Source organism: Plectropomus leopardus, chromosome 3 (assembly GCF_008729295.1).
Source record: "Plectropomus leopardus isolate mb chromosome 3, YSFRI_Pleo_2.0, whole genome shotgun sequence".
In the NCBI taxonomy this organism is placed as follows: domain Eukaryota; kingdom Metazoa; phylum Chordata; class Actinopteri; order Perciformes; family Serranidae; genus Plectropomus; species Plectropomus leopardus.
The window spans coordinates 1,557,873-1,580,928 of record NC_056465.1 but is presented as its reverse complement, the minus strand read 5'-3'; the positions used below and the strand labels follow the sequence as shown (position 1 = coordinate 1,580,928).

The window sequence follows — 23,056 nt, the reverse complement described above, 5'->3', positions numbered from 1 at the left end:
TGACAGTTCTTTGACAGCCATCTTTGTTTTTCTGATTTCAGAAGGACACCAGCAGTCCATCTCTAAGCAGCACAGCGTCTGCCTCTGGCGAATTACACTGGGCTGTCAGGGTGAGTTTAAACACGCACGCACGCACGCACACACACACACACACACATTGGAATAAAGCAGTCATTATAGATGTGTTGGACATTGACTCAGAATGAAAAAGGGGAAAGAAATCCAAATTCCCAGGTTGTATTTATATTTGACAATCCTTAAAACCATTTAACCACATACTGGATATTCCCAGTTGACATCAATCATTAATGTCCGTAGAGTGCTCCAGGGATTCATTTTTTTTGTTTTACCGACATGAAAGTTAGCATTGCCGTTGTACCCTTGTCAAAGAGCCTATGAGATTTTTCCATTGGCTTCTGGATTACTGTAGAAAATAAGCTCTGTGGTAAACAAACATGTAATAGACTTACTATATGTTTTATTCAGCAAGATAATCAAAAATTAAATTACTTGTACGTTTTTTGAAACCTAAATGCAATCAGTAGAAGTAAAAAGCTAATGTCTGGCTATTAAAATACTACATCACAGTCACATGTCTTTTCCACAATGAGGCCATAAAGCCGCGTTTAGCGTGATGATGTTCTTTAGACTCCTTTAGCCACTTGTTAGCAATCCCAAGCAATGTTAGCAATTTTTAGGACACAAAAACTTAAAAATTTCTGAGTGGAGTATTTACTGATGTATTTTATGTTGTGAAACAAAACGTGCAAGTCACTTCAGCTTGTGTTAACCACAGACCTTATTGGAATAAATATGGTGTGATGAGTGTGACAGGTGGCATTTGTTCATGAGGTGTATTGGTATTAATATGAGTCTGACATTAATCACTGATAAGTTATTTTTTCAGTTTGTAAAATATCTCACTCACCACATCAAATATTTTTAATTCTCAATTATTGATACTGGCATCTGCCTCAAAAATGTGGCTTTGTTCAGGCTCTCATATTACAGGTTAGTAAACCACACAGTGTGTGAATAAGCTTGAGTGCTTCCATTAAGTCTGAAGCCAGAGTCAGAGTCAGTCAAAAGTCTTTACACATCAGGCTTTCTTAGATGACTATTGTGTGTTATTTCCTTTGCAGCCTGAGGAGAAGAGTAAATTTGATGGGATTTTTGAGAGTTTGGCTCCAGTTAACGGCCTGCTGTCAGGAGAAAAGGTCAAACCAGTCCTCATCAACTCCAAGCTACCTCTGGATGTCCTTGGGAAGGTATCGACATCACTTGGTTTCTTCTGCAGTATTAGGTCTTAGATTAGGTTTATTAGTTCTGTGATTGAAGATTAAACTACTCAAGCATGAACTTCATTATGTATATATGTAAATTAAAGCTGTAATTGTTTATTTCTTCCTTAAGTGAAACTGATGCCTAATCCCGTTTCTTTCCTGTTGTTAGGTTTGGGACCTGAGTGACATAGATAAAGATGGCCATCTGGACAAAGATGAGTTTGCAGTTGTGAGTGTTATCCTCTTTATTGTCACCATATGTAGGATGTCTCTCTGTAGCCTGACACAAGTGTGGATACATTTACACTTGGTTGCCACTTAAATAGGTACAATATTTGAACACTGGACTGGACTGTTTGCTCCCAGATCATCCCAAACTGTTCATGGCATGGATTCAACTAGGGTCTTGTTGACATTCCTTAGGGCCTATACTCATGCTATTGTTTTTGTGCCCTCAAATAATAGTTTTCAAGGTAGACGTGCGAAAGGGGCACCAATGCTGTTGTGACGTGTTTATGGTTGCTTAGCAACAGCCAGTGCCCGACCTCGTGTTTGCCACAGGGTTTATAGATGCGCATATGTCTCGACCCATACAGATTGTGCTCTATGTTGTCACAATGGCATCACATAGTTGCGGCAGATTTGTCAGCTGCACAATCCACATCTCAAACATGTTCTGTTGGATTGACTTCAGGTGACTGTGGAGGCTGTTGGAGCAAACTGAACTCATTTTCATGTTGGTTAAAGCAGTTCGACTTGATGTGTGGTTTCTAACATGGCGTGTTCCTGGTGGAAGTAGCAATTAGAAAATGGGTGGACTGCGTCCATGAAGGGATGTACATGGTCAGCAACAATACTCTGGGGCCTAATGCGTGCCAAGAAAATATTCCCTACACCGTAACACCGCCACCAGGCAGGATGGATCCATATATTCATGTTATTCACATCAAATCCTGAGCTTACAATGTGCCTGTGTCAGCAGAAACTGAGATTTGCTAGACTAGGAGACTTTTTCGAAAATGCCTTCACTGAGTGTATTTTGCTGTGTTTACATTTAAAGTTGTTGTAAAATCTGTCAGATTTTTAAAAACGACAAATGAAATAAGTATTAGATCAGTCTCAGTGCCGGCAAATGATCATATTATAAGTTGGGGCAAAAAACAGGCTTGGGACACACTTAGTTTTCTCAAAGCTCTATATGCAGCCATTAAGTGTGCGTTGACAGCAGGATGTGCTCCCACAGGCCATGCACCTGGTGTACCGGGCACTGGAGAAGGAGCCTGTTCCTGCAATCCTCCCCGCTGCCCTCATTCCTCCCTCTAAGAGGAAGAAGAGTCTGGCCTCAGTGGCTGGCTCTGTGCCCGGACTACCTGCAAGCCCTCCACCTCCAAAAGACTCACTGCGCTCCACGCCCTCTCACGGCAGCATGAACTCACTCAACAGCACCGGCAGCCTGTCGCCCAAACACACACTCAAGTCTGGACAGGTAATACTACACTACCATTCACACTTACCACACACACCTTGATCAGTTAACACTAGTAGCCGTAATAAACATACTAGGTGTTGTTCTAGGGACTCCCTTAACTTTAAATTTTGGAGCTTTAATGGTACCTCAAAACTCAAATCTGCTCCTCTGTAGAACACTAGTGTCAAATGGTTTTTATCAAGACTTAAGCTAGAGTCAGATGTACAGAAAGTTACAACATTTGCATCCATGTCATGCATTTCCTCTGTCTCTGTCTCAGCATTCAGTGAACTGGGTGGTCTCAGTGGCAGACCGTGGTCGCTATGACGACATCTTCCTGAAGACTGATGCTGATCTTGATGGTTTTGTCAGTGGACATGAAGTAAAGGAGATCTTCATGCAGTCCGGACTCACTCAGAACGTCCTCGCCCACATATGGTAGGCACTCAGACAGCCATGTTCCATGCTTGACAGTTAATATGCAATGTGTTCTATTCATTGGCTCTCTCAGTCCGTATGTTTACATGCACAGTTAAGTTGAGCTACAGTTATAACACATTTGGCCATTTAATTGGACTACTGTCCTTGTCCTAGTATACAAGCACCAGTGTTTCCGAGTCCTCCATGGCAGGTGGAGATATGCCCCCTTTCAGCTAGTTGCAATAAACCTATATTATTTTTACAGTCTATAACATAGACTGAATCACAATCACAGCTATTTATTAACAATAACCTCAGGGTAGAAACCACATCACGTATATATAATCAAACCGTACTGTGCAAACTCTGCCTTCATTGATTAGTTTTGAGCCACCTAAAAATATCATTATCAGTTTAAGTGTACGCTATATTTAGAAAATTTTCGCTGCTTTACCTTGTTGTCAGTCAGCCTCACTGATGGGAATTTGGAGCTGTTATATCAAAAACACCAGACTCCACTGAGAAAAACAGTCATTTTACTTCACTGAACAGCAAAGCTGCTGCTCTACCGCTGCCTCCATCAGCTGCTGTGGAAGGTAAAGAGGAAACAGTATCAAATATAGTCAACACTTATATTGATATTTTTAGGTTTCTAAAATATGTTTTGCTGTGGTCCCGTTCACAGCACTAACACAATAATTCCACTTTTTCTAACATCATATAAACATTCTGAGTCATAGGGTACATAACTTTTAACTAATGGCTTAATCACTGGATATTAAATCAGAGATCATAAACCATTTATTATAAAATATTACGGGTCACGGGGCTGTAAAAAAAAATCCTCCTATGTTTGGAGATAATGCTGTTATAAACATTAGTAATCTATTCATGGATTTTTCAATAAACTTTTATATCATGTCATGTTCTGTTTAACAGTGTGGTCAGTCTGCTCAGTTTAAGTGAGTTAAGTGCATGTGTCTCTGTTGAATGTCTGCTCCTCCCTGCAGGGCTCTGGCAGACACAAGGCAGATAGGCAAGCTGACCAGGGAACAGTTTGCTCTCGCCATGTATCTCATCCAGCAGAAAGTCAGCAAAGGAATTGACCCTCCACAGGCCCTGACTCCTGACATGATCCCCCCATCTGAGAGAGGCACTCCAGTACCAGTAGGTCCCACACACACAAACTGTCTGTATTATATATTAATCTATGTATTTCATGGGGCTCAGGAGGTAGATCAGGTCGTCCACTAATCTTTGAGCTGATGGCTCCATCCTCAGCTCTTAAGCGTCCTTAGGAAAGACACTAACCTCAAATTGCTCCCGATGGTCAGTCCTGCAACTGTGTGCTTGTAAATTGTAAAGTGCTATTGATTAAAGGGCCATATATATGCAAAACCTTTACACCTATGGACAGTACATATTTATAATAATACTATGATAAACTATGGTTAAAATTAACTGCGAAAAAATATGGTAGAAATCACAGGAAGAACAACTGAGGAGGAATCCTTCTTTCAGAATGGACAGATGTCTAACAGATGTCATGTTTACAGAACAGATCAACATAACAAATTGCAGTAATCCATACAACAAAATTATACATAGAAAGCAATTACAGCAATAACTTATCACATTTTACCTTTCAAATTAAACCATTATATTGTATGTTATGTAATTACTGTATATATATTACATATAGTATAATGTATATAATAATAATTGGGGACTAAATGTATCCTTATCCAAAGAGCACCTCAAACAAGCTCATTGTCAGACAGTGTAATCCATCTCCATGATAAAACACAGCTGAAAATCCTAGATCTGTGTATTAACTGTGATTTATGTTATATGTTACATGTTGTGACAGAATGTTAAAACAAATTTCACCATGAGACAATAAAGGCTATCTATCTAAATATGTATATATGTATCTATCTATCTATCTATCTAAATTAAAAAAGCTGCACAAGGACAGCAAAATGACAAATGTCTTCAGTTTCTACCCAGGGCTCCACAGTAAAGTTTTGTCAGCATGATCTTGGGACCATTAGCAGTTAATTTGGAGTATTCTTCACTTTTTGTCTCCACAGCATCGATTAATATTAATATTAGAACAAGAAACCTGCTTAATGACTTTCAAGAATGTTTTGTCTTTTCTTACAACAGATGTGTTTAAACTGTTGCTGCTGTTTTGAACTAAGTTATTCCTCTGTGGCTGCAGAGTATGTCAGGATACATGACCCCAGTGGGATCAGAGATGGCTGCTCTGTCTGAGATGAGACGGGTGAGTCCATACCTCTCCTCTCCCTTCCTCTCATATTATTCTTGCTCATTGCATATTTGGGCAAAAAGATGTACAGATTTGTTTGTTAAACATACTGTTTCTTGAGGTTTACCAATTTCCCAGTCTGCAAAAACAAATTATTTTGCTGAAAGACAACTAAGTCACATAGACATGTCAATGGAAGATTTGAGTAGAGGTAAATCAGTGATATCAGAGGACATTCACTGGCCACTAACTCTCCTAACTCTTTACTGCTGATGTGTCTACCTCCCCTCTCTTCCTCCTCTCTCAGGCTATAATGTTGAAGTTGTGGGTAGGTAACATGGACCAAAAGTGTATTCGACTATGAATGCTTTCAGTGACTGGCCATTCAGCCACAATACTGGAAAGCATTTGCAAGACTTTTTCTCTTCATTCCAGTTTAGTGCAGTGACATCGTCTCACCCTCTCGACTGTCTGCAGATCAAGGGAAGATTCAAGATCGCTTTAGCTGGCAAACTGGATTCGTTTAGAAGCAGTATTTTCATAAACCGGCAGCAATGTAATGAAAACAAATGTTTGTGGCTCTGGTATTAATAAGTCAGGTCAGTTAAATCAAGAGCATCCGGTGTACTTTATATAAGTAGAGCGATGCTCCTGTTGGATAAAGGAAGAGATAATCTAACCCCAACTCCAAAAAAGTTGAGACGCTGTGTAAATGGTAAATAAAAAAATAATTTAATTTGCAAATCCTTTTTGACTGATAAAATACAGTACAAATACAATATATTTAATGTTGGTAAACTGGTAAACTTCATGTTTTTTGGGTTTTTTTTGTAAATAAACACTCATTCTGTCATTTTAACAACACTCAATGAGTGCTTAGAAACTGAGGACACTAATTATTGAAGTTTTTTAAGTAAAATTCTTTTCCATTCTTGCATGATAGGTTCCTCAACAGTCTGGCATTTTTTTGTGCTTAAGTGTGCTTCACATGTTCAGTTGGAGACAGGTCTGGACCGCAGACAGGTCAGATAAGTAGCTGTATTGTTTCACTTTGAAGCCATGCTGCTGGAACACGTGCAAAATGTGTCTCATTGTCTTGCTTGAATAAGCAGGGACGTCCCTAAAAAAGACACCATCTGGATGGCAGAATATGTTGCTCCAAAACCTGTATGTACGTTTCAGCATTGATGCTACCTTCACAGATGTAGACGTTACCCATGATGCCATGGGCACTAACACATATCCATACCATCACAGATGCTGACTTTGAACATTGATCTGGTAACAATCTGGATGGTCCTTTCCCTCTTTAGCCCGGAGGACACGATGTCCATGATTTCCAAAAGCAATTTGAAATGTGGACTCATCAGACCACAGCACACATTTCCACTTTGTGTCAGTCCATCTCAGATGAACTAGGGTCCAGAGAAGTCAGCCGTGTGTCTGGATGTTGTTGATATTTGGCTTTCACGTTGCATGGTAGAATCTGGACTTGAGTTTGTAGATGCAGTGATGAACTGTGTTTACGGACAATGGTGTTCCAAAGTCTTCCTGAGCCCATGGAGTAATATCCTTTATACAGTCATGTAGGTTTTTTGATGCAGTGCAGCATCAAAGGTCGTGTGCTTTCAGTGTTGGTTTTCAGGGTTTCCCCTTATATGCAGATATTTTCCCAGATGCTCTTAATCTTTTGATGATATTGTGGCTTTCAGATAGTGAAATCCCTAAATTCCTTGCAATTGTGCATAGATAAATGTCAACTTTTGAGAGTGAACATTAAATATCCTGTCTGTACTGTAATTGATTGAATATAGGTCAAAAAAGATTTGCAGATCATTGCATTCTGTTTTTATTTACATTTTTTAGAACATCCCAGCTCTTTTGGAAATTGGGTTGTAAATGCTTTTTTGTTTGTTTATTCTTATTGTTTTTTCAAGAAATGTCTCCATGTGTTTGGACTAGCATCACCAACAAATGCTAGTGGACAAAAACACATAATAAAACCACAGTCATGATAACTTTGTGAATGTTCTCACAGGACTAAATATTAGTCAAAAAATAGCAAAATCTTGAATCTTTCCTCTCTTTGGCAGTTTGTCAGTGGTGTTGACATTCCCCCACATGTTGGTGATCGACCCAGCCCCACCTGCTGACTCAGCCTCTATTCTACTCCTCTGAAATGAGCACTGGTTTCTCTCCTCTCCTCTCTTTTCCTCCTCCTCCTCCCTTTGGTCCAGTCTTCCATGGGTCCGTTGGTACCATTTCATCATCCCACTTCACTTTTTTAACAAATAAGGTTTACCTTGCCAACCTCGTTTCTTTTGTCGCCCCTCTCTCTCTGTGTCTGTGTCTGTCTCTACAGGACAGCTCTAGTTCGGTGGGTTCAGGGGAGTTCACTGGCATCAAAGAGCTGGATGACATCAGCCAGGAGATAGCCCAGTTGCAGAGGTAACATACATCATCACTGGTAGCACTTTACTAATGTGACAGCACAGACAGTATGCTCTGCTTTTACCTCAACAGAACTTTCACTGCTGCAGAGGAAATTAATGGATAATTACATCAAAAATTAAAAATACATTTTAATAATTTGCTATTCTTACTCATTGTAGCCCAAAATAACTCACTAAAGAGCCGCAAAGCACTAAAAAAATATGCAGCGTTACGCCGTACTACTGTACTACTGTGTATTTCAACTTCCACTTCAGTGGAAAACATAATACTTCTTAATTCTCCTGACAGAGACATTATTCTGGTTGCATCCCATATTCAGATTTTACTCACAAAATATACCAATTAGAATTATTATCATTATCATCAAACTATTCAGCATAAAATTAGAATTGAAAGTTCCACCGGAAGCAGACATTAAATACATTTAGGTACATTGTGCCCTTGTCACTTCCATATTGTTCTCCTCCCTCCCTTGTAGATGTTCTAAGAGTGCAAGCATTTAACTTTTTTTTCCAATGAAATTACCCCAAATTATGTGTTGAAATATAACCAACAGGCCTTTGCTCAGCTCAGCTGTTCATAGTATGGCCAAAAGGAGACCACTGATCTGTGAAAAGATTTTAGGGACACTATACCTAATAAAAATGAAGTTGGTAAAGATTTTTGCGATTTAAAAAATCACCAAATTACGTAGTAGCACATTGTTTTCAAACAGGAGACCAATACACTCACCAGATAGTCTTGGGTGGTCATTTCATACCTTTATACCTTTCTGAAATTTCTCCAGGGTATATGGGGTATATGTGTGCAACACTAACAAATTCCTACACCTGTTTTCCTTATTAAACAGAGAAAAACAATTGTACTACTTTTCAATTCAACTTTCTCTTGATCACGGAGGACTGACGAGGCTCAATTGCCTCATTAACTCGTCATAAAACACACTTCATTCAAACTTAACAGAAACAAATAAAAGATATAGAAAGTCCACTGTTCCACCAATCATTAGTTCCGGTTTAGTCCAAATAAATTCTTAATTCACCAAGTTAGATGTTATTCTCTCAGCTGCCTGTTCCACCAGTAAAGCCCGGAGACTGACTGGTGGTGCATGCTGTGCACTACAAAAAATGGGTTAAATTAAGATTAAATAAAATTAAAAACAATGACAGTATTGAAAAACATACCTTCAGGATTTCCAAATACCCTGGTATACTGTAATACCGCCTAAGCCTCCCTGGGAGGGGAAACGATTTCCGGTGGAGGAAGGAAGGGAGGATGCATAAATTGCCATGTTGGAAAGCACCCTATGAGTTTCTCCAACAAAATGATGTTGATATGCAAAGATGGTGGAGAAAGCTACAGAGGTTTGGACAGCAGCAGTTCACAGCTAACCCTGCAATACCCTCAGTTCTGTGTATACTGTATGCTTATGGTCCAATCGTTTTTCTGTGATAGAATGCACACCTGAAAAGGGAACATGCACCATCAAATATGGATGAGCTTCATTACTCATCTTGACTTCATCTCCATCAGCTGCTCTCTTCCTCCTTCCCTGCATCCATCCAAACAGCCAACCATCCAGTCTTTTGATGTGTTTATTTTATCCAATTTTTGTTTGTTCACCACTTATTCTCCATGCTGCGTCAGCACTCTTGCCTTTACCCAGTGGAATACTCTCAGGTAAACACACCAGCTACTGAACATCCATGGACTGGCATTCTGTTGAATCTACTGTCACACACAGACAATAAGCAGTGCATCTGCACACAACTTTTCTTGCATAGTGTTAAAAAGTAGATTTTACATATGTTCACATTTGCTTATTTTTATCACCTTAATGTCTGGAGTCATGATGCAGAGTTTGGTTAAGGATGGACTTGCAATATTTCAGTTCCCATATGAACAATGAAACACATTTTGCTTGCTATAGTTATTCCTTCTTTTCATACAGGCAATGAAGAAATCAGTTCCCAAAGAAAATTTAACAGAAGTGATGGAGGATAGCCTCAACAGTCCTTGTTCGGTGTAAAAAAACCCCCAAAACATTCCAAAGTTTACCATAGGCTAATGTGAGGCCTCGGCAGTCTGTGGTAACCCCCTTTAAGGCCCCTAACATCTGGGTTTTTTATGTAATGGGAAAGGCTAAAATCAGCATTTCCAGACAACTCAACTCCATTGATGTGAATGGGCCCCATCTAGGGGTCTGTCTGTTCACTGCAGCTCAACAGAAAAAGAAAAGACAGATTGTACTACCTGTGTACCTATGTTGATTTGATAGAATTCCAGCCCAGTGTCTTGTTACTCTGTTGATGAGTGTACACAGAAGTGAGGTTGGTAGTTATTTTTTGTGTGTTTGTGTGTGTGTGCCCTTGTGTGCATTTGTTTTGTATTTGTGTGTGATTGTCAGGGAAAAGTACACTCTGGAGCAGGACATCAGGGAGACAGAGGAGGCCATCAGACACAAGAGTGCAGAGGTGCAGGTGAGGCCAACTTCTTTCCCTGGTCACTCAGCTTCAGTTTGAACTCATAGCTTGAGTAAATGCTGCAGTTGGTAACTGTCATGAAAATATTTCAGTATTTACTGAAACTGTCACTATAACCACACAGTAATAAAGTAAAATGAGACAAAAAATCATGTTCCTCTGCTACTGCTTCTAATGACGTTTGAAAGAATCGCTAAAATAACCATGTAGAGTTGAGGAGTCTCCAATGCAGCTATCAGTCATGTCAATGAATGCTGGTGAACTGCGATCAAATTAGGCAGCCATGATCAAATATGAATCAAGATCCTGTTACTGCATTTAATTCCATGTTGGTAATCATTGAGCATAGCACCAAAAACCACCAAGATGCCAGAGCAAATTTCATTTCAAATCTTTCATTTCATTTCAAATCTAAACACTTAAACACTTAAAATAAGGTTCTAAAAACATTTGAGGAGAGAAATAGGTAATGGAGTAACAGAATCTTGGCTGCTTGTGTTTGTCCTGCTCTATGTGACTGGTAGACTGTCTGTAACTGAATTGCCCCTCTGTATCTGACTTATCTACCAGATAAACTCTTGGCTGCCAGATGGGTGAAATGGCACTTTTTTAGCGACCACGTTTGTTGGCACCATTGGGAAGATTTGCCACAGTCACAGTCAATTAGTCTGGTTAAGATTCTCTTAATCTGCTGAGCCTTTTTTTTTTTTCTTTTCAAATTCACTGGTGTATAAATGTCACGGGGTCTGGCAGACTTGTCAAAAAGTGACAAAGCAGCATGCTGAGTAAATTATTAATAACTTAGAGAGACATCACGTGTAATAGTTTCCCTTCCTCTCCCCCCTCTCTCTGTCACTATCTCTGTCAAACACACACACACACGCACACACTGTGAGGCTCAGTCCTTGTGTCTCTGTCCTTCTATCAGTTATCAGTTTTGACAGTTTTACTGCTATAACACAATAAAGCTGGCGGTGTCAGACTGGGTTCAGGTGGTTGATTAGATTCCCCCCAACAAGAACAATGACATTGTGCACTGAATATTTTACTGACATCGCCATTTGCTTATTCGGATCGCCCACTCCTATATCTGACCACTTGTTGTGATGAACACCAAATGTTGGGACATGATACTTGATTGACACTCATGGCTTGTTCTGCTTTTTGTCCTGTCAGGAGATGCAGAATGACCTGGACAGGGAGACAGCAAGCCTGCAGGAGCTGGAGGCTCAGAAACAAGATGCCCAGGACCGACTGGAGGAGATGGACCAGCAGAAACACAAATTAGAGGATATGCTGAACGAAGTGCGGATGAAGTGCCATGAAGAGTCTCAGATGGTGAGGAAGAGAGGAAGGACTGGGGGACGTGAGAGAAACTGAAAACAAGGCAGAAGTTTCCACTGCTGTGATGCAGTGCAGTAGCTTTGCTACAGTGGCCACAGAATCATCAGGAATGAAAAGTTTCTAATGAAATATATACTGTGTTCTAATAGTTTTACTGTTCAGCTAAATGCCAAAGTTAACAAGAGGCAGATGAGATGGTGCAGAGGGGAAGAAGAGAAAGCAAGGCAGCTTTATTCGGAGAGCACATTTCATACAACAGGGCAGTTCAAAGTTCTGCTTTACACAGCAATAAAATATGGAACATAATAAAGAATACAGATTTACAATATTAGAGTAAAAAGAGGAAAGATATAAAAGGTAAAAATTAACTACTAAATGATTTTTTTAAAATCACCATTAAAAATAGAAAAAGTGCAAAAGACAGCAAAATGTCTTCAATCATTTGGGGGCAGCAAACGGTTTCAATAAATCCACTGATACAGAATGAATTTCAAAGGTTTTGATTTCATTCTCTCCTGCCTTTAGATCTCAACCCTCCAGAGTCAGATCCACTCCCAGGAGTCAGACTTGCAGAGCCAGGAGGAAGAGCTGAGCCGGGCAAAGGCTGACCTGGGCCGCCTGCAGCAGGAGGAGAACCAGCTGGAGCAGAGCCTGGCTGCTGGCAAGATCCAACTGGAGACCATCATCAAGTCTCTGAAGGCCACACAGGATGAGATCAACCAGGTAGGACACAGGGCTTTTTTTTTGTGTGTGTGTGTGTGTGTGTGTGTGTGTGTGTGTGTGTGTATGTGTGTGTGTGTGTGTGTGTGTGTGAGGGAGAGAGAGATTGAAAATTGTCAACAGGGGGCATCATTGCACTGTGTAATCTTTATTACTGTTCAAGTCAGTATCTGGTCCTCCTGTACCGCTAGAGGAACTGGAACACAGCAATTAGTTGTGTGTGTGTGCATTTGTGCGTGCATTTGTGTGTTATCTGCTCCCTACCAGCCACTCATCTTTTACACACACACACAATTTAACCACCTGCAACACACGGCTTGGTAATGATGCATGTTGCCATGTTGTTGTTTCTGTTCTCCACAACATGTCTTGTTAAACCCTGATGAGATTAGAGTCTCCTGAGTGTAACAACCGAATACCACATCTGCCACTCGAGAAGTCTCAGCCGTTGATCATTTCCTCATGCCATCTGTAATAATATCCAGTCTTATTGCTTTTCAGAGCAGTTATGTTGATTTAATGACATACTGTAGTTTTTCAAGACTTTTGTATTATTCATAAGATTCCACATTAGTTCTGCCATCAAGGGCTGTTCCAGCAGTTTAAACAACTAAAGTACACACACACACACACACACACTGTATATATAGTCAAATATCGAAATAATCATCAAAATCATAATTTCTTACACACTAAGTAATTCACTGAGACTTTAACCTCTATGGTGTATCCATTAACTCTGGTGTCATATCGAGGATTGTTTCCCTGTCAGTATGTGTTTCCTCTTCTAAACCGGACCCAAACCATGACCACCGAGAGAAGCACTACGTGTTAAATATTAACACAACACCGGCCGGCTGAACTTCTTCATCCCCTCCTGCGGCTCACTAGAGGCTGCAGTGACTCATTATCGCCTCTCAGGCCAGGATGTATTATTACAGAAGGGACAGCTTGTCCCTGGCTGCTTAGCAGTGGTTATCTCTGCAATACAAAATGAAGGCAGTTTGGGAATAATGTCAAATGTGTTACTTCTTCACACTCTGTTGATAGGGTTAGTTCATTTTTTGAATATTTTAAACTAAAATTATGCCCAGATCCTTAACAAATTATTGTTATTTTTTTAAAAGTAAATTACTCCAAAGAGTTGAAGTGGTCTTGTGATGTATATAAAGTAGTGTAACTAAGACCTTGTACAGATTATATTAAAGGCATTGTAATAATGTTCAGCAATTACCTGTACAGAAATGTACATGTTTGTGTGTGGCGGTTGTCTTTTTAAAAGTATTATTAAATAAACTTTTGAGTTTGCTATATGACCGTAAATGTAAATTCAAAACCGAAAGTAAATGTCTGTTTTATGTCTGTGTGCATTACTCACAAAATTCCACTTAGCTCTTATGTATGAGGGTGAAGAAAGAAATTTGACAGACATGTATCTCAAAACCAGAACAAATTAAAGTAAATGTATCTGTGTAGCTAGATAGCATCACTTGACTCTTAAATCTGTTTTAGTGACCGTCTCGTTCTGTTGATGTGTGCTTCACAGTGTAGCTGTAGCTGCAAACACTGCTGTTGGACACAATGTCACTTAGATCGACATCAGAGTGTTTCTTCATGTGCATTCAACTCCAGCAGGTGTTCAGAAGTACGCTTCCCAGGCCAAACACATGCACAAGGAGCTTTGTAAAGCAAGAGGACCATGCAGCAGTGAAGTGTTTATCCCATTGTTACTGAACTGTTCGTATGTATGTGTCCTGCAGGCTCGGAGTAAGTTGTCCCAGATTCAGGACAGCCAACAGGAAGTGTCTAAAAGCATTGAGCAGTACAACAGCACATTGAATGGAACCCATGGAGGCAGCATGACCAACCTGGCCGATATGAGCGAGGGCTTCAGTGACCGAGAGAACGGTGGATTTCCAGCCACGGTGAGAGCCGCACAGGTCAGCATCTATATTAACACTCTGCTTCTTTCTCTTAATGTGGCTCAACACACATTCCAATATAAATTAAAAGACCGCTAACTGACATGTTTCCACCAGCCTGGAATACATTTGAATTAAAAAGCATAAACAATACAAGAAGTTGTGTTAGAAATAACAAATGCGTGATGACATGATGTAGCCATTTAGCTACAGCGTTTAAACATCATGACAACAGTTTAGTTTAATACACACATACTCCATAAACAGCTTGCAAACAATGGCCCGTAAACGCTAGCAGAGTCATGTTTTTCGCAAATTCTGTTACTAGGGATGCACGAAAATATCGGCACATTTTTGGCATCGGCAGATATTGGCTTTAAAATGAAACATTGGAATTAGCCAACATGCTGATTTCTGCTGATATGACAAACCAATATTTATTTATTTTTTTATTTTTTACATTATATACCTACACTGCAAAGTATTGCATTTCACTTCTCCATCTGCTTGTGGGTCATCATGAACAACAAGTGTGTTGTTATATTTTGGCATATCGAATATCAGCCTAAAATACAATATTGTTGATCCCTAAATATAACTGTACTTTGTCAGTCAACATGGTCGTGGCCTCTCACAGGTCTGTGCCAGCTCCACATCCCTCAGCTTGTCAACAAATGCACGTTGTCAATGAGGGGGAAGTGTAACAGTGCTGTGTGTGTTTTAGGACAGTGGTGTTTCACTCAGACAGAGACATTCAGTGAGTGCCAAAGAGCATGGAACCAAATTGCAACATAATGTAGCTTTAAATATGGGGATAACGGTGCATGTATTCAGTCTCTCTTCTGAGATGTCCATAGTGTTGCAGTCGGTTGGACACATGAAAAGTGACAGAAAAAGCTGTGTCAAGAGTGAAAGCCCAAGCATTCATCTCTCTAGCCCTATGAGGTTAGTGTTTCCCACAGAATGAGAGTGGTCCATGACCACAGCACAGATGGAGCTCTACATCGGTTCTTTTTTTCCACTTTGTGGCTCACAGTTGGATGATTGATTTGTCAATCTGTTTACAGCTGATCAGATCAATAGAAGAGATACACAGCCGTCTGTGAGTAAATGCTAATTTTTAGACCCAGCAGAATGACCGGTCGGGTTTCACCTTTAATGCACCTGGTGTTTTGCTGCCCTGTGTCTGCCAATGTGCTGCCATAAATAACCAAATGGTATATATATTGCAGTAGCGCTCCTAATGAACAGTCTGGCTCTAGACATAGAAAACAAATTTGTGGTGTGTTATTTGTGGCATATCATGCGTAACATTGTCTGTTGCAGGGTGATTTGTTCAAATCAGCAGCAGTGTAATAAAGCACAGGGGCATCTTAATACTTCTGATGTTAATACTGTAACATTTCAAAGATGCACATAAAAACAAGCTTTTAATTCCAGGCTTTTTCGAATTCTACCAATCCACTCATAGTTTTGTCATCGTTTCCTCTTTGGCTTGGAGATTTGCAGCAGTCTGCAAACTACAGCATGCCAAATTCTTTGCTGTCATTTCTGTCATTTGATCGTTGTTTGCTAAAACTTCAGTTATTATTTTTGTCCCTGACTCTCCATTGTTTTCCCCGGAGACAGCACATCTAATCACACAGTTCCCTTCCACTCACTTTACTCATAATAACATAATTACCTGAGCTCAGGCCCTCTCACACCTGGCAAACAGTTCCCAGGATCAGCAGAGGGATTAAACTCAGGGTTTCCTATGAAGCACAGCACAGATCCTCTAATGAGCCATAACAAGGCAGAGCCCTGTAGAGTCAGGATGGCACATGAAGAAACTTTGAGTCAGAGAAGCAGAGTGCATACAGAGCAAGGCAAACTGCAAAAACAGCAACAACAACAAAAAAAAAGAAAATTGCTCCAGTGCTTTTTTGGTGATAATCATTCTTGTGTTGTGTTTTGTGGGAGTGTGTGTGTGTGTGTGTGTGTGTGTGTGTGTGTGTGTGTGTGTGTGTGTGTGTGTGTTTGCACTTGTGTAATCAGAGCAGACTCTCCTTAGACATTCCTTTGAAAAAGCTCTTAAGGTTCAGTTCCAAACTTAAGTGGCTGTGGCTTAAGTGGAACATTATTAAAAGATAGTTCTGGTTTTCTACAACTTGGGTCATCTTGTTGTTTTTTACCAGTTCTGTTAACATTTTATTATGCCTCTACAGTGACAGTTGTGACCAGAAACATATGCTTTCAGGTTGTCTTTGAGTGAAGTTCTTCAAATTGGGCATAAATGTTCACTCAGACTCAACAATGAACACATTTCTGGCCACATCTCCAGAATTCATATCCAAATTATGGCAAGATTCCACACAAATGTCTAAAAGCAATGCCATATTGCCATCGCTGACGTTTTGTGTTTGTGTGTTTGCTAAAACTGTACAATGAACAAATCTCCCTCTGTTTCTTTCCTTATCTATGTTCCAACCACAGGAGGATCCATTCAAAGTGAAGCCGTCTGTGTTCAACAGCCAGCCTCAGGAGCTTCACACTGACCCCTTCCACTCTGAAGACCCTTTCAAAACAGACCCATTCAAAGGTTGCTGTCCCCCTCTGTCCATCAGTGTTCCTCAGGATATTTATCCTGTCTTCCTTAACTCACCATCATCCATTTAGTCTACTCTCCTTCCTTCTCAGTCCCTCTTTTTTCACACACTCTGCCTGTCCTCTCCTCTATTAACTGTGTTTACTGCTCTGCTTATCTTTAGTTTTCTTTTCTCCTGACAGCTTACTGTTTTGAACTTGAGTTGCTCTCTGACTGTCCTTTCTGTCTCCCTGTCTGTTTTCCTCCTGCTCTTCCCTCTCTGCTGGATTCCTCTCCTGTAGGTGACCCTTTCCAAAATGACCCTTTTGCAAAGCAGCCATCAACAGCTACAGGTATTTACTTTTGGAAAAAGGAGCTCAGTTTTATTGACTTAACACTCACAGCGTTAAAAATACAAATAAAGTAACAAATTCATGTCATTTCACTGGAATCATTGCCATCAGCCTGTTCTATTGCAAGAGCAAAGGAAAGCTAGTAAGTGGTCCTTCAGTTAAGATCATATTGTCGCACATGAACAGTTAAAGACCTAATAACTTGCCAAATCCTTAATGTAGATAACAAGCTAATTTAAAAAGAGTTCTGTGCATGCATATAATCTATCTATCTATCTATCTATCTATCTATCTATCTATCTATCTATCCTTTTTTTCTGTAACAGTTATTTTACTTTTCTGGACATTATCCCTGTTTTTTTGGACAAAAGATGGGTTAAACCAATTTTCTTAGGTTTAAAATGTGTAAATGCTTGTGAAAGGCATCGGCGCACAGAAGGAATATTCATTTCAATCCAGGTCTTAAGGGGTTAACTCAAACTAGCTTCTCGTTATCCACTGAAACAAACAAAAAAGTACAATTTCCTGGTAAATGGCATCTGAACCCTCATACATATATCGAAGAGTGGCCTGTGCTGGTGCTGGCAGCAGTGTTTCTCTGCATATGTGAAACAGCAGTTTTTGAACTGTGACTTCTGCCACACTTCCCTCTTCAGCGATATTGGGGAGTTTCACTTCTCTAGTAAGTAGATGGAGATTAGTGATCGAAATCATCCTTTTTCACACAGCAGTAAAACTACTTCCCTACTCCATAGTTTACAACCCATTATTGCTTTTTTGGAGAAAAGAATGGTAAAAGGCGAGCAATGAGCAAAGGCATGGACCAGTTTTGTTTTTTCAGTTTATCATTTAGTTACCATGCATATGATTTTCCTGGTAATCTAAAACAATCAACCATTTTAACTGCAACTTCAGCATCTTGTGATGCAGAGTATTTGTGTCAGTTATCAGTGGGATCTGATACTGGGTGTGAAGGAGAAAGCACTGGCTGATATAAGCAACTCTAATGTGGGTTCATGACCTGAATGATCGACTTATCATAATCATCTATCGGCTTCCACAGAAGAGCACTGACTGAATGCCTCATGTTGTCATTATTGCAGTTCTGCATAACATGGGTGGTCAGTATGTTGTAGGCATTAGAGCAGGTATCATAGGGAGGACAACTGATTAAAACTGAGATGGGCAGTTTTCTCGAAAGGCAAAAAAGGATAGAATTTACAATATAGGCCTCCTGCTGCAGCTCTCCTCTCTGCCTGCCCACCAGATGAGCACAGGATTACACATGCACTTTATACAGCAGCCTGTACAGATACTTGTCATTCATGTCAGTCATCCTGGTAGTGATTGTGATCCCGATGCCCTTACATTGTTGGGGCGGCTGTGGCTCAGAGGAAGAGCGGGTTGTGGGTTTGATACCCGGCTCAACATTTCGAAGTATCCTTGGGCAAGATACTGAACCCTAAATTGCTTCTGATGTGGAGTGTGAGTGTGTATGAGAAGTTACTCCATAGCAGGTGGCACCTAGTCTGGGCCACTAGTGTGTAAATGGGGGAATGTGACATGTAGTGTAAAAGTGCTTTAAGTGGTCGGAAGACTAGAAAAGTGCTATGCAAGTGCAGTCCATTCACAGAGTCTCCCATCATGGGCTAGATTTTGTAAAGCCTGAATCTGATCCAAGCTGAGATGCAAAAGTTGAGTGTTCTCTTTGAATAATATGTTCAAAGTGGATTATCATTTCTGCTGCAGATCCTTTTGGAGGAGACCCGTTTAAAGAGACAGATCCTTTCAAGGCTTCATCAGAAGATTTCTTCAAGAAGACCACAAAGATGGATCCCTTCTCCACACCAGACCCATTCAGCAAAAGTGCCACATTACCCTCCAAGGTACTTTTTTAAGCTGTAGGGACTGTGAGGCACATTTTACATGGTTTTCATTCTTCATTTCTTTAAAAGTTTTGGCTGTGTTCATACATATGACGTACATTTTGGCAAGAATGTGTATTTTTATTGAACTGTGGAATCTCCAGCATAGCTCTTGCATTGCGTAAACACAGTTGTTACATTCATACTGTTAAATGCAAAACGCTCCAGTGAAACCCATTCAAATTGCAGTTTTTGATCCCACAACCATCAAAGCTTAACAGCATGCATTATATTATTTCCCACCTGATGACATCATTTTTTTACCAAATTTGCATATAGAGAAAATACATGCTATTTCTACTACGTGCACTATCACAATCAACATTGCTACTAATCAACAATCTTAAAATTCCTAAGAGTGGCACAGACCTTAAGATGACTACTTATTGTCAGCTTATATGAATCATTTAAACAACAGCTGAGTTTGGATTACCTGTTGGATGAATTGGTGCTACAGGACTCTCTGTATATTCTGGTCATGTCTACTCTGAAGTTCAATCTTAACAAACAAACAAAATGTGGGTAAATTTGTATTTAATTTAGAAAGTAAAAAACACCAACAGTCAAGATAAAATTTATAACTAAGGTTTGGCTGTGACTTTGTAAATTTCCCATGACTTTATTCACCTTTCTTGTTCTCCCTGCAGCAAACCAGTCACTTCACAAGCATTGACCCGTTCTTCTCAAGTAACCCAAAACCCAAAGGACCAGGTACAGCATTATTCTTTATTACCCTACATCCATGTTGCTTATGAACATAATTTATGGTTCTAATTAAAAAATGAAGGGAATCTGTCAGTCTTTGTGCTCTCTGATATCCAATATTGCCATTAAATAGTCTTGCTCATTGATGTACAACATGGCCTACAACAGCCTAATACAACCACAGATATTAAAGGATATTTATGTTTGTATACCTTAGTACAACAGTTAAAAAATAAAAATTGGTGTACAGATATCCCAGCCCTATTTCAGGTGATATTGGAGTCAGTTTTGCAGTGTCTTTCAGTCTGACTTTGACAGTGACAGTGTTGTTGTTTGTTCGCTGGCGTAACTCTTGAAATGAATGAACATGTGCTGTCAGTGCACTGGAGTTCTGTCAGTCAGCTGTTTGTTAATTTCAGCACAAGAAAAGCTCCGTCATTTTCTCCAGGATATGAATGTTGTCCATACAACACATACACAGAGTGGGGCAGCTTGAGTGCCTCAGTGATTGGAGGAATCTGAGCCTGTCACCACACTGGGGTCACTGTTTCCTCAGACTACGCACACCATGTTGGTTTGTTTATTAAAGCCATGACTGAGGAGGGAATGTGTCCTCTGTGATGCGTGTCACATGTCAGATTTGAAAAAACCAAGAAAGTTTTTACACTCGCGGGACGTTTTATTTCAGGTGATTTGAAAAAGCCATATTACACAAAACTGTAATGGAAGTACTTTTTTGGCTTTTCTGGGTCACATGATGCTAAAGCTATGTGCTTGTCAGAAGGAACTGGCTCCCCCATGATGCAGCAGGAGCTACAGGAGGTGTTACTGCATCACATAACTCTTCAAAAGTTGAGCAGACCATATGGAAGTCTTGAATCCACAATTCTTTTGTGAAATTGTGGTCTCTCCTCCCAGAAATCCCTAATACATGGCAGCTCCCTCATATAAGGGGCTTGCCTTTCCATTATGGCTCCATAACACGCCTACGTGGCCTTGGATTGGAAATAATGATGGTTAGTGTGGTGGCAGCAATAGACATAAAGCTGATAATATTTTGAACATCCATCACCATGCTTTTTGGCATGCTGTCCATCCAGTAATTGTTGAAAAATAAAATTTATAACCACAAATTTCAACTTCATGTTGAAGAAAAGTCGAGGGACCACTACTGTCGGTAGAATCCATTGACAGGTATCCATTACTGTCAGTGAAAAATTTGACTGGCAATCCATCCAGAAGTAGTTAAGAAATTCTACTCTGGACCAATGTGGTGGACTGAGTGACCAAAATGACCTTCTCTAGAACCCCTCTGTCAGAGAGTCTAAACATTTTGGCTGGGCATTAGACTGCTGAACATTTTATGTACCTTTAAGTGACCATTTTTGTGTGAGGAGGCAACTCTTGGCTCTTGAAATTCCCTGGAACAGAAACCTTACTGATAGTCAAATAATTATAAAGACTTCTAAAAATATGTAAAAAAAAATGCAAGTTAGAAATGGAATAGTTGGTGACACTGTCAGTTTATGATCATGTTTACTTTAGTTTGTGTTGGTGTTGCATTGCATTTATAATGTGTATCTAACTCTAGCTTCTTAAGGTAGATCAGTGAGATATGGCAGACTATATAAAGTAGAGAGCTTGTTGAAATAAATTAATTGAAACTATTTTTGGTTTTTTTCTTTTTTCAGACCTGTTTGTCACGTTGGACCCATTTGGCAGTAGTTCGTTCAACAATAGCAGTAACAGTTCTGCTGGATTTGCAGACTTCAGCCTCATGTCGAAGCCCAGAGACCCTTTTGAAGGCAGAGCCAGCTGGCTGCCGGACTACCAAAAGGTAGGTAAGGTAGGAGCCAAAACCTATCCTGGAAGCACTGTCTGGGCAGATAGTTCTCAAAGTCTTCCATTGCATGTAATAGGTCTTCAATTTGAGAATGTCTCCTATTTGGTTTAGTACAATTATTATTTTTATTGTGATGTTTTTTTTTTTAAGAAAATTAAGAAATTGAACTGTGTCCTGGTGCCATCCTGTCCTCAGTTTCAGAGCTCTTATAACATATGTTGTGTCACTACCTGCCATATTTTAGTATGTACAATTACAGGTGAGTCTTAATAGAACCACATATTCTTCCTCTCAATCTTTCATTCCAGTCTGTGTTTGTAGACGACCCATTCAGCAGGAAAAATGATACACCAGCTCTGCCACCGAAGAAGACTGTTCCTCCAAGGCCCAAGCCTCCCAGTGGTGAGTCTCATTCTCTAAAGGCATTTTGAAACCCCTAAAATGGAGCTGCTGACCCTGTTTTAGCCTGAAAACTCTGGGATTGTGTTTTGGTCTGGGCGGGCTGAAACAGAGACTTTTGAGAATAATGACTCAGACACCCACGTATGCTTCCCAATTGGATCTCATAGTCACAAAATATCAGGTCAAAGTATTATAGTTAGGTCTACATAGCTTTAGTGATGTTATCCTTCTTGTGTGGGCACTCCTGTCCCATCAGCACTGCTTCCTGATAATTTTGGTAATGCTCTGATATTTTGCCCGTACTGGGTTTTACATGCATGCTGAGGAATGACAGGGACGGAGAAGTGTGTATGTATTCATGGACTGTGATGAAGAATAATTATTTTAAAAAAGGCATTCAGAGGAAAAAAGAAAGAAAATTAGTTTAAAAGGAAATTAAAACATGTGGAGGATGGAGAGAAAACAATGAAAATACTAATAATGACCGAAATATCTGCATATGCAGAGTTGATAACTGTCTTTGGGTCCATTGGAGACATCATATTTTGTCCTTTCCTAACAGGACGCGATATTTAAGAGAGAGAGAGCAAACATTAGATTTCTTCAGTGTTTCCAAATTCTGTCCTAACCTGCTCCTCAGACAGACAAGTGACATGTCACTTGTTTAAAAAAAAAAAAAAAACAACTGCTTGCCCTGGTTCTATTTGGACAAAGTGTCGCACACCCCCAACCTATTCTCAGAGCCATTGCTTAGGGTCGTTAAGAGCTCCATAGGCTCCATGAATGTTGGTGTCAACCACAGTATATCTGGACCAGTGTTGGAAATTAACTTTTTAGTCCACATGCCACTGTGGTTGGTGGATTCCAAAATCTAGCAGTGACTCAAAAGATTACCA

The 23,056-nt window shown here is 40.0% G+C and overlaps 1 protein-coding gene across 5 annotated transcripts in view; it reads left to right on the top strand.

The window, feature by feature from the left end:
- The window catches only part of eps15l1a (epidermal growth factor receptor pathway substrate 15-like 1a), a 49,663-nt gene that overhangs the window by 9,773 nt on the left and 16,834 nt on the right, over positions 1-23,056 (top strand). For 2 of the 5 annotated variants that reach the window (XM_042515487.1, XM_042515476.1), the window contains exons 6-23: positions 42-110; positions 1,143-1,268; positions 1,453-1,512; positions 2,527-2,769; positions 3,032-3,189; positions 4,182-4,338; positions 5,396-5,458; positions 7,806-7,891; positions 10,305-10,377; positions 11,557-11,718; positions 12,250-12,447; positions 14,205-14,384; positions 16,842-16,947; positions 17,235-17,285; positions 19,035-19,171; positions 19,858-19,921; positions 21,607-21,752; positions 22,067-22,160. In XM_042515487.1, coding sequence (XP_042371421.1) covers positions 42-110; positions 1,143-1,268; positions 1,453-1,512; positions 2,527-2,769; positions 3,032-3,189; positions 4,182-4,338; positions 5,396-5,458; positions 7,806-7,891; positions 10,305-10,377; positions 11,557-11,718; positions 12,250-12,447; positions 14,205-14,384; positions 16,842-16,947; positions 17,235-17,285; positions 19,035-19,171; positions 19,858-19,921; positions 21,607-21,752; positions 22,067-22,160 — 2,173 coding nt within the window. Of the gene's footprint in view, positions 1-41; positions 111-1,142; positions 1,269-1,452; positions 1,513-2,526; positions 2,770-3,031; positions 3,190-4,181; positions 4,339-5,395; positions 5,459-7,805; positions 7,892-9,544; positions 9,578-10,304; positions 10,378-11,556; positions 11,719-12,249; positions 12,448-14,204; positions 14,385-16,841; positions 16,948-17,234; positions 17,286-19,034; positions 19,172-19,857; positions 19,922-21,606; positions 21,753-22,066; positions 22,161-23,056 lie in introns of all 5 variants that reach the window. The other 3 variants (XM_042515470.1, XM_042515480.1, XM_042515495.1) reach the window with 3 other exon arrangements.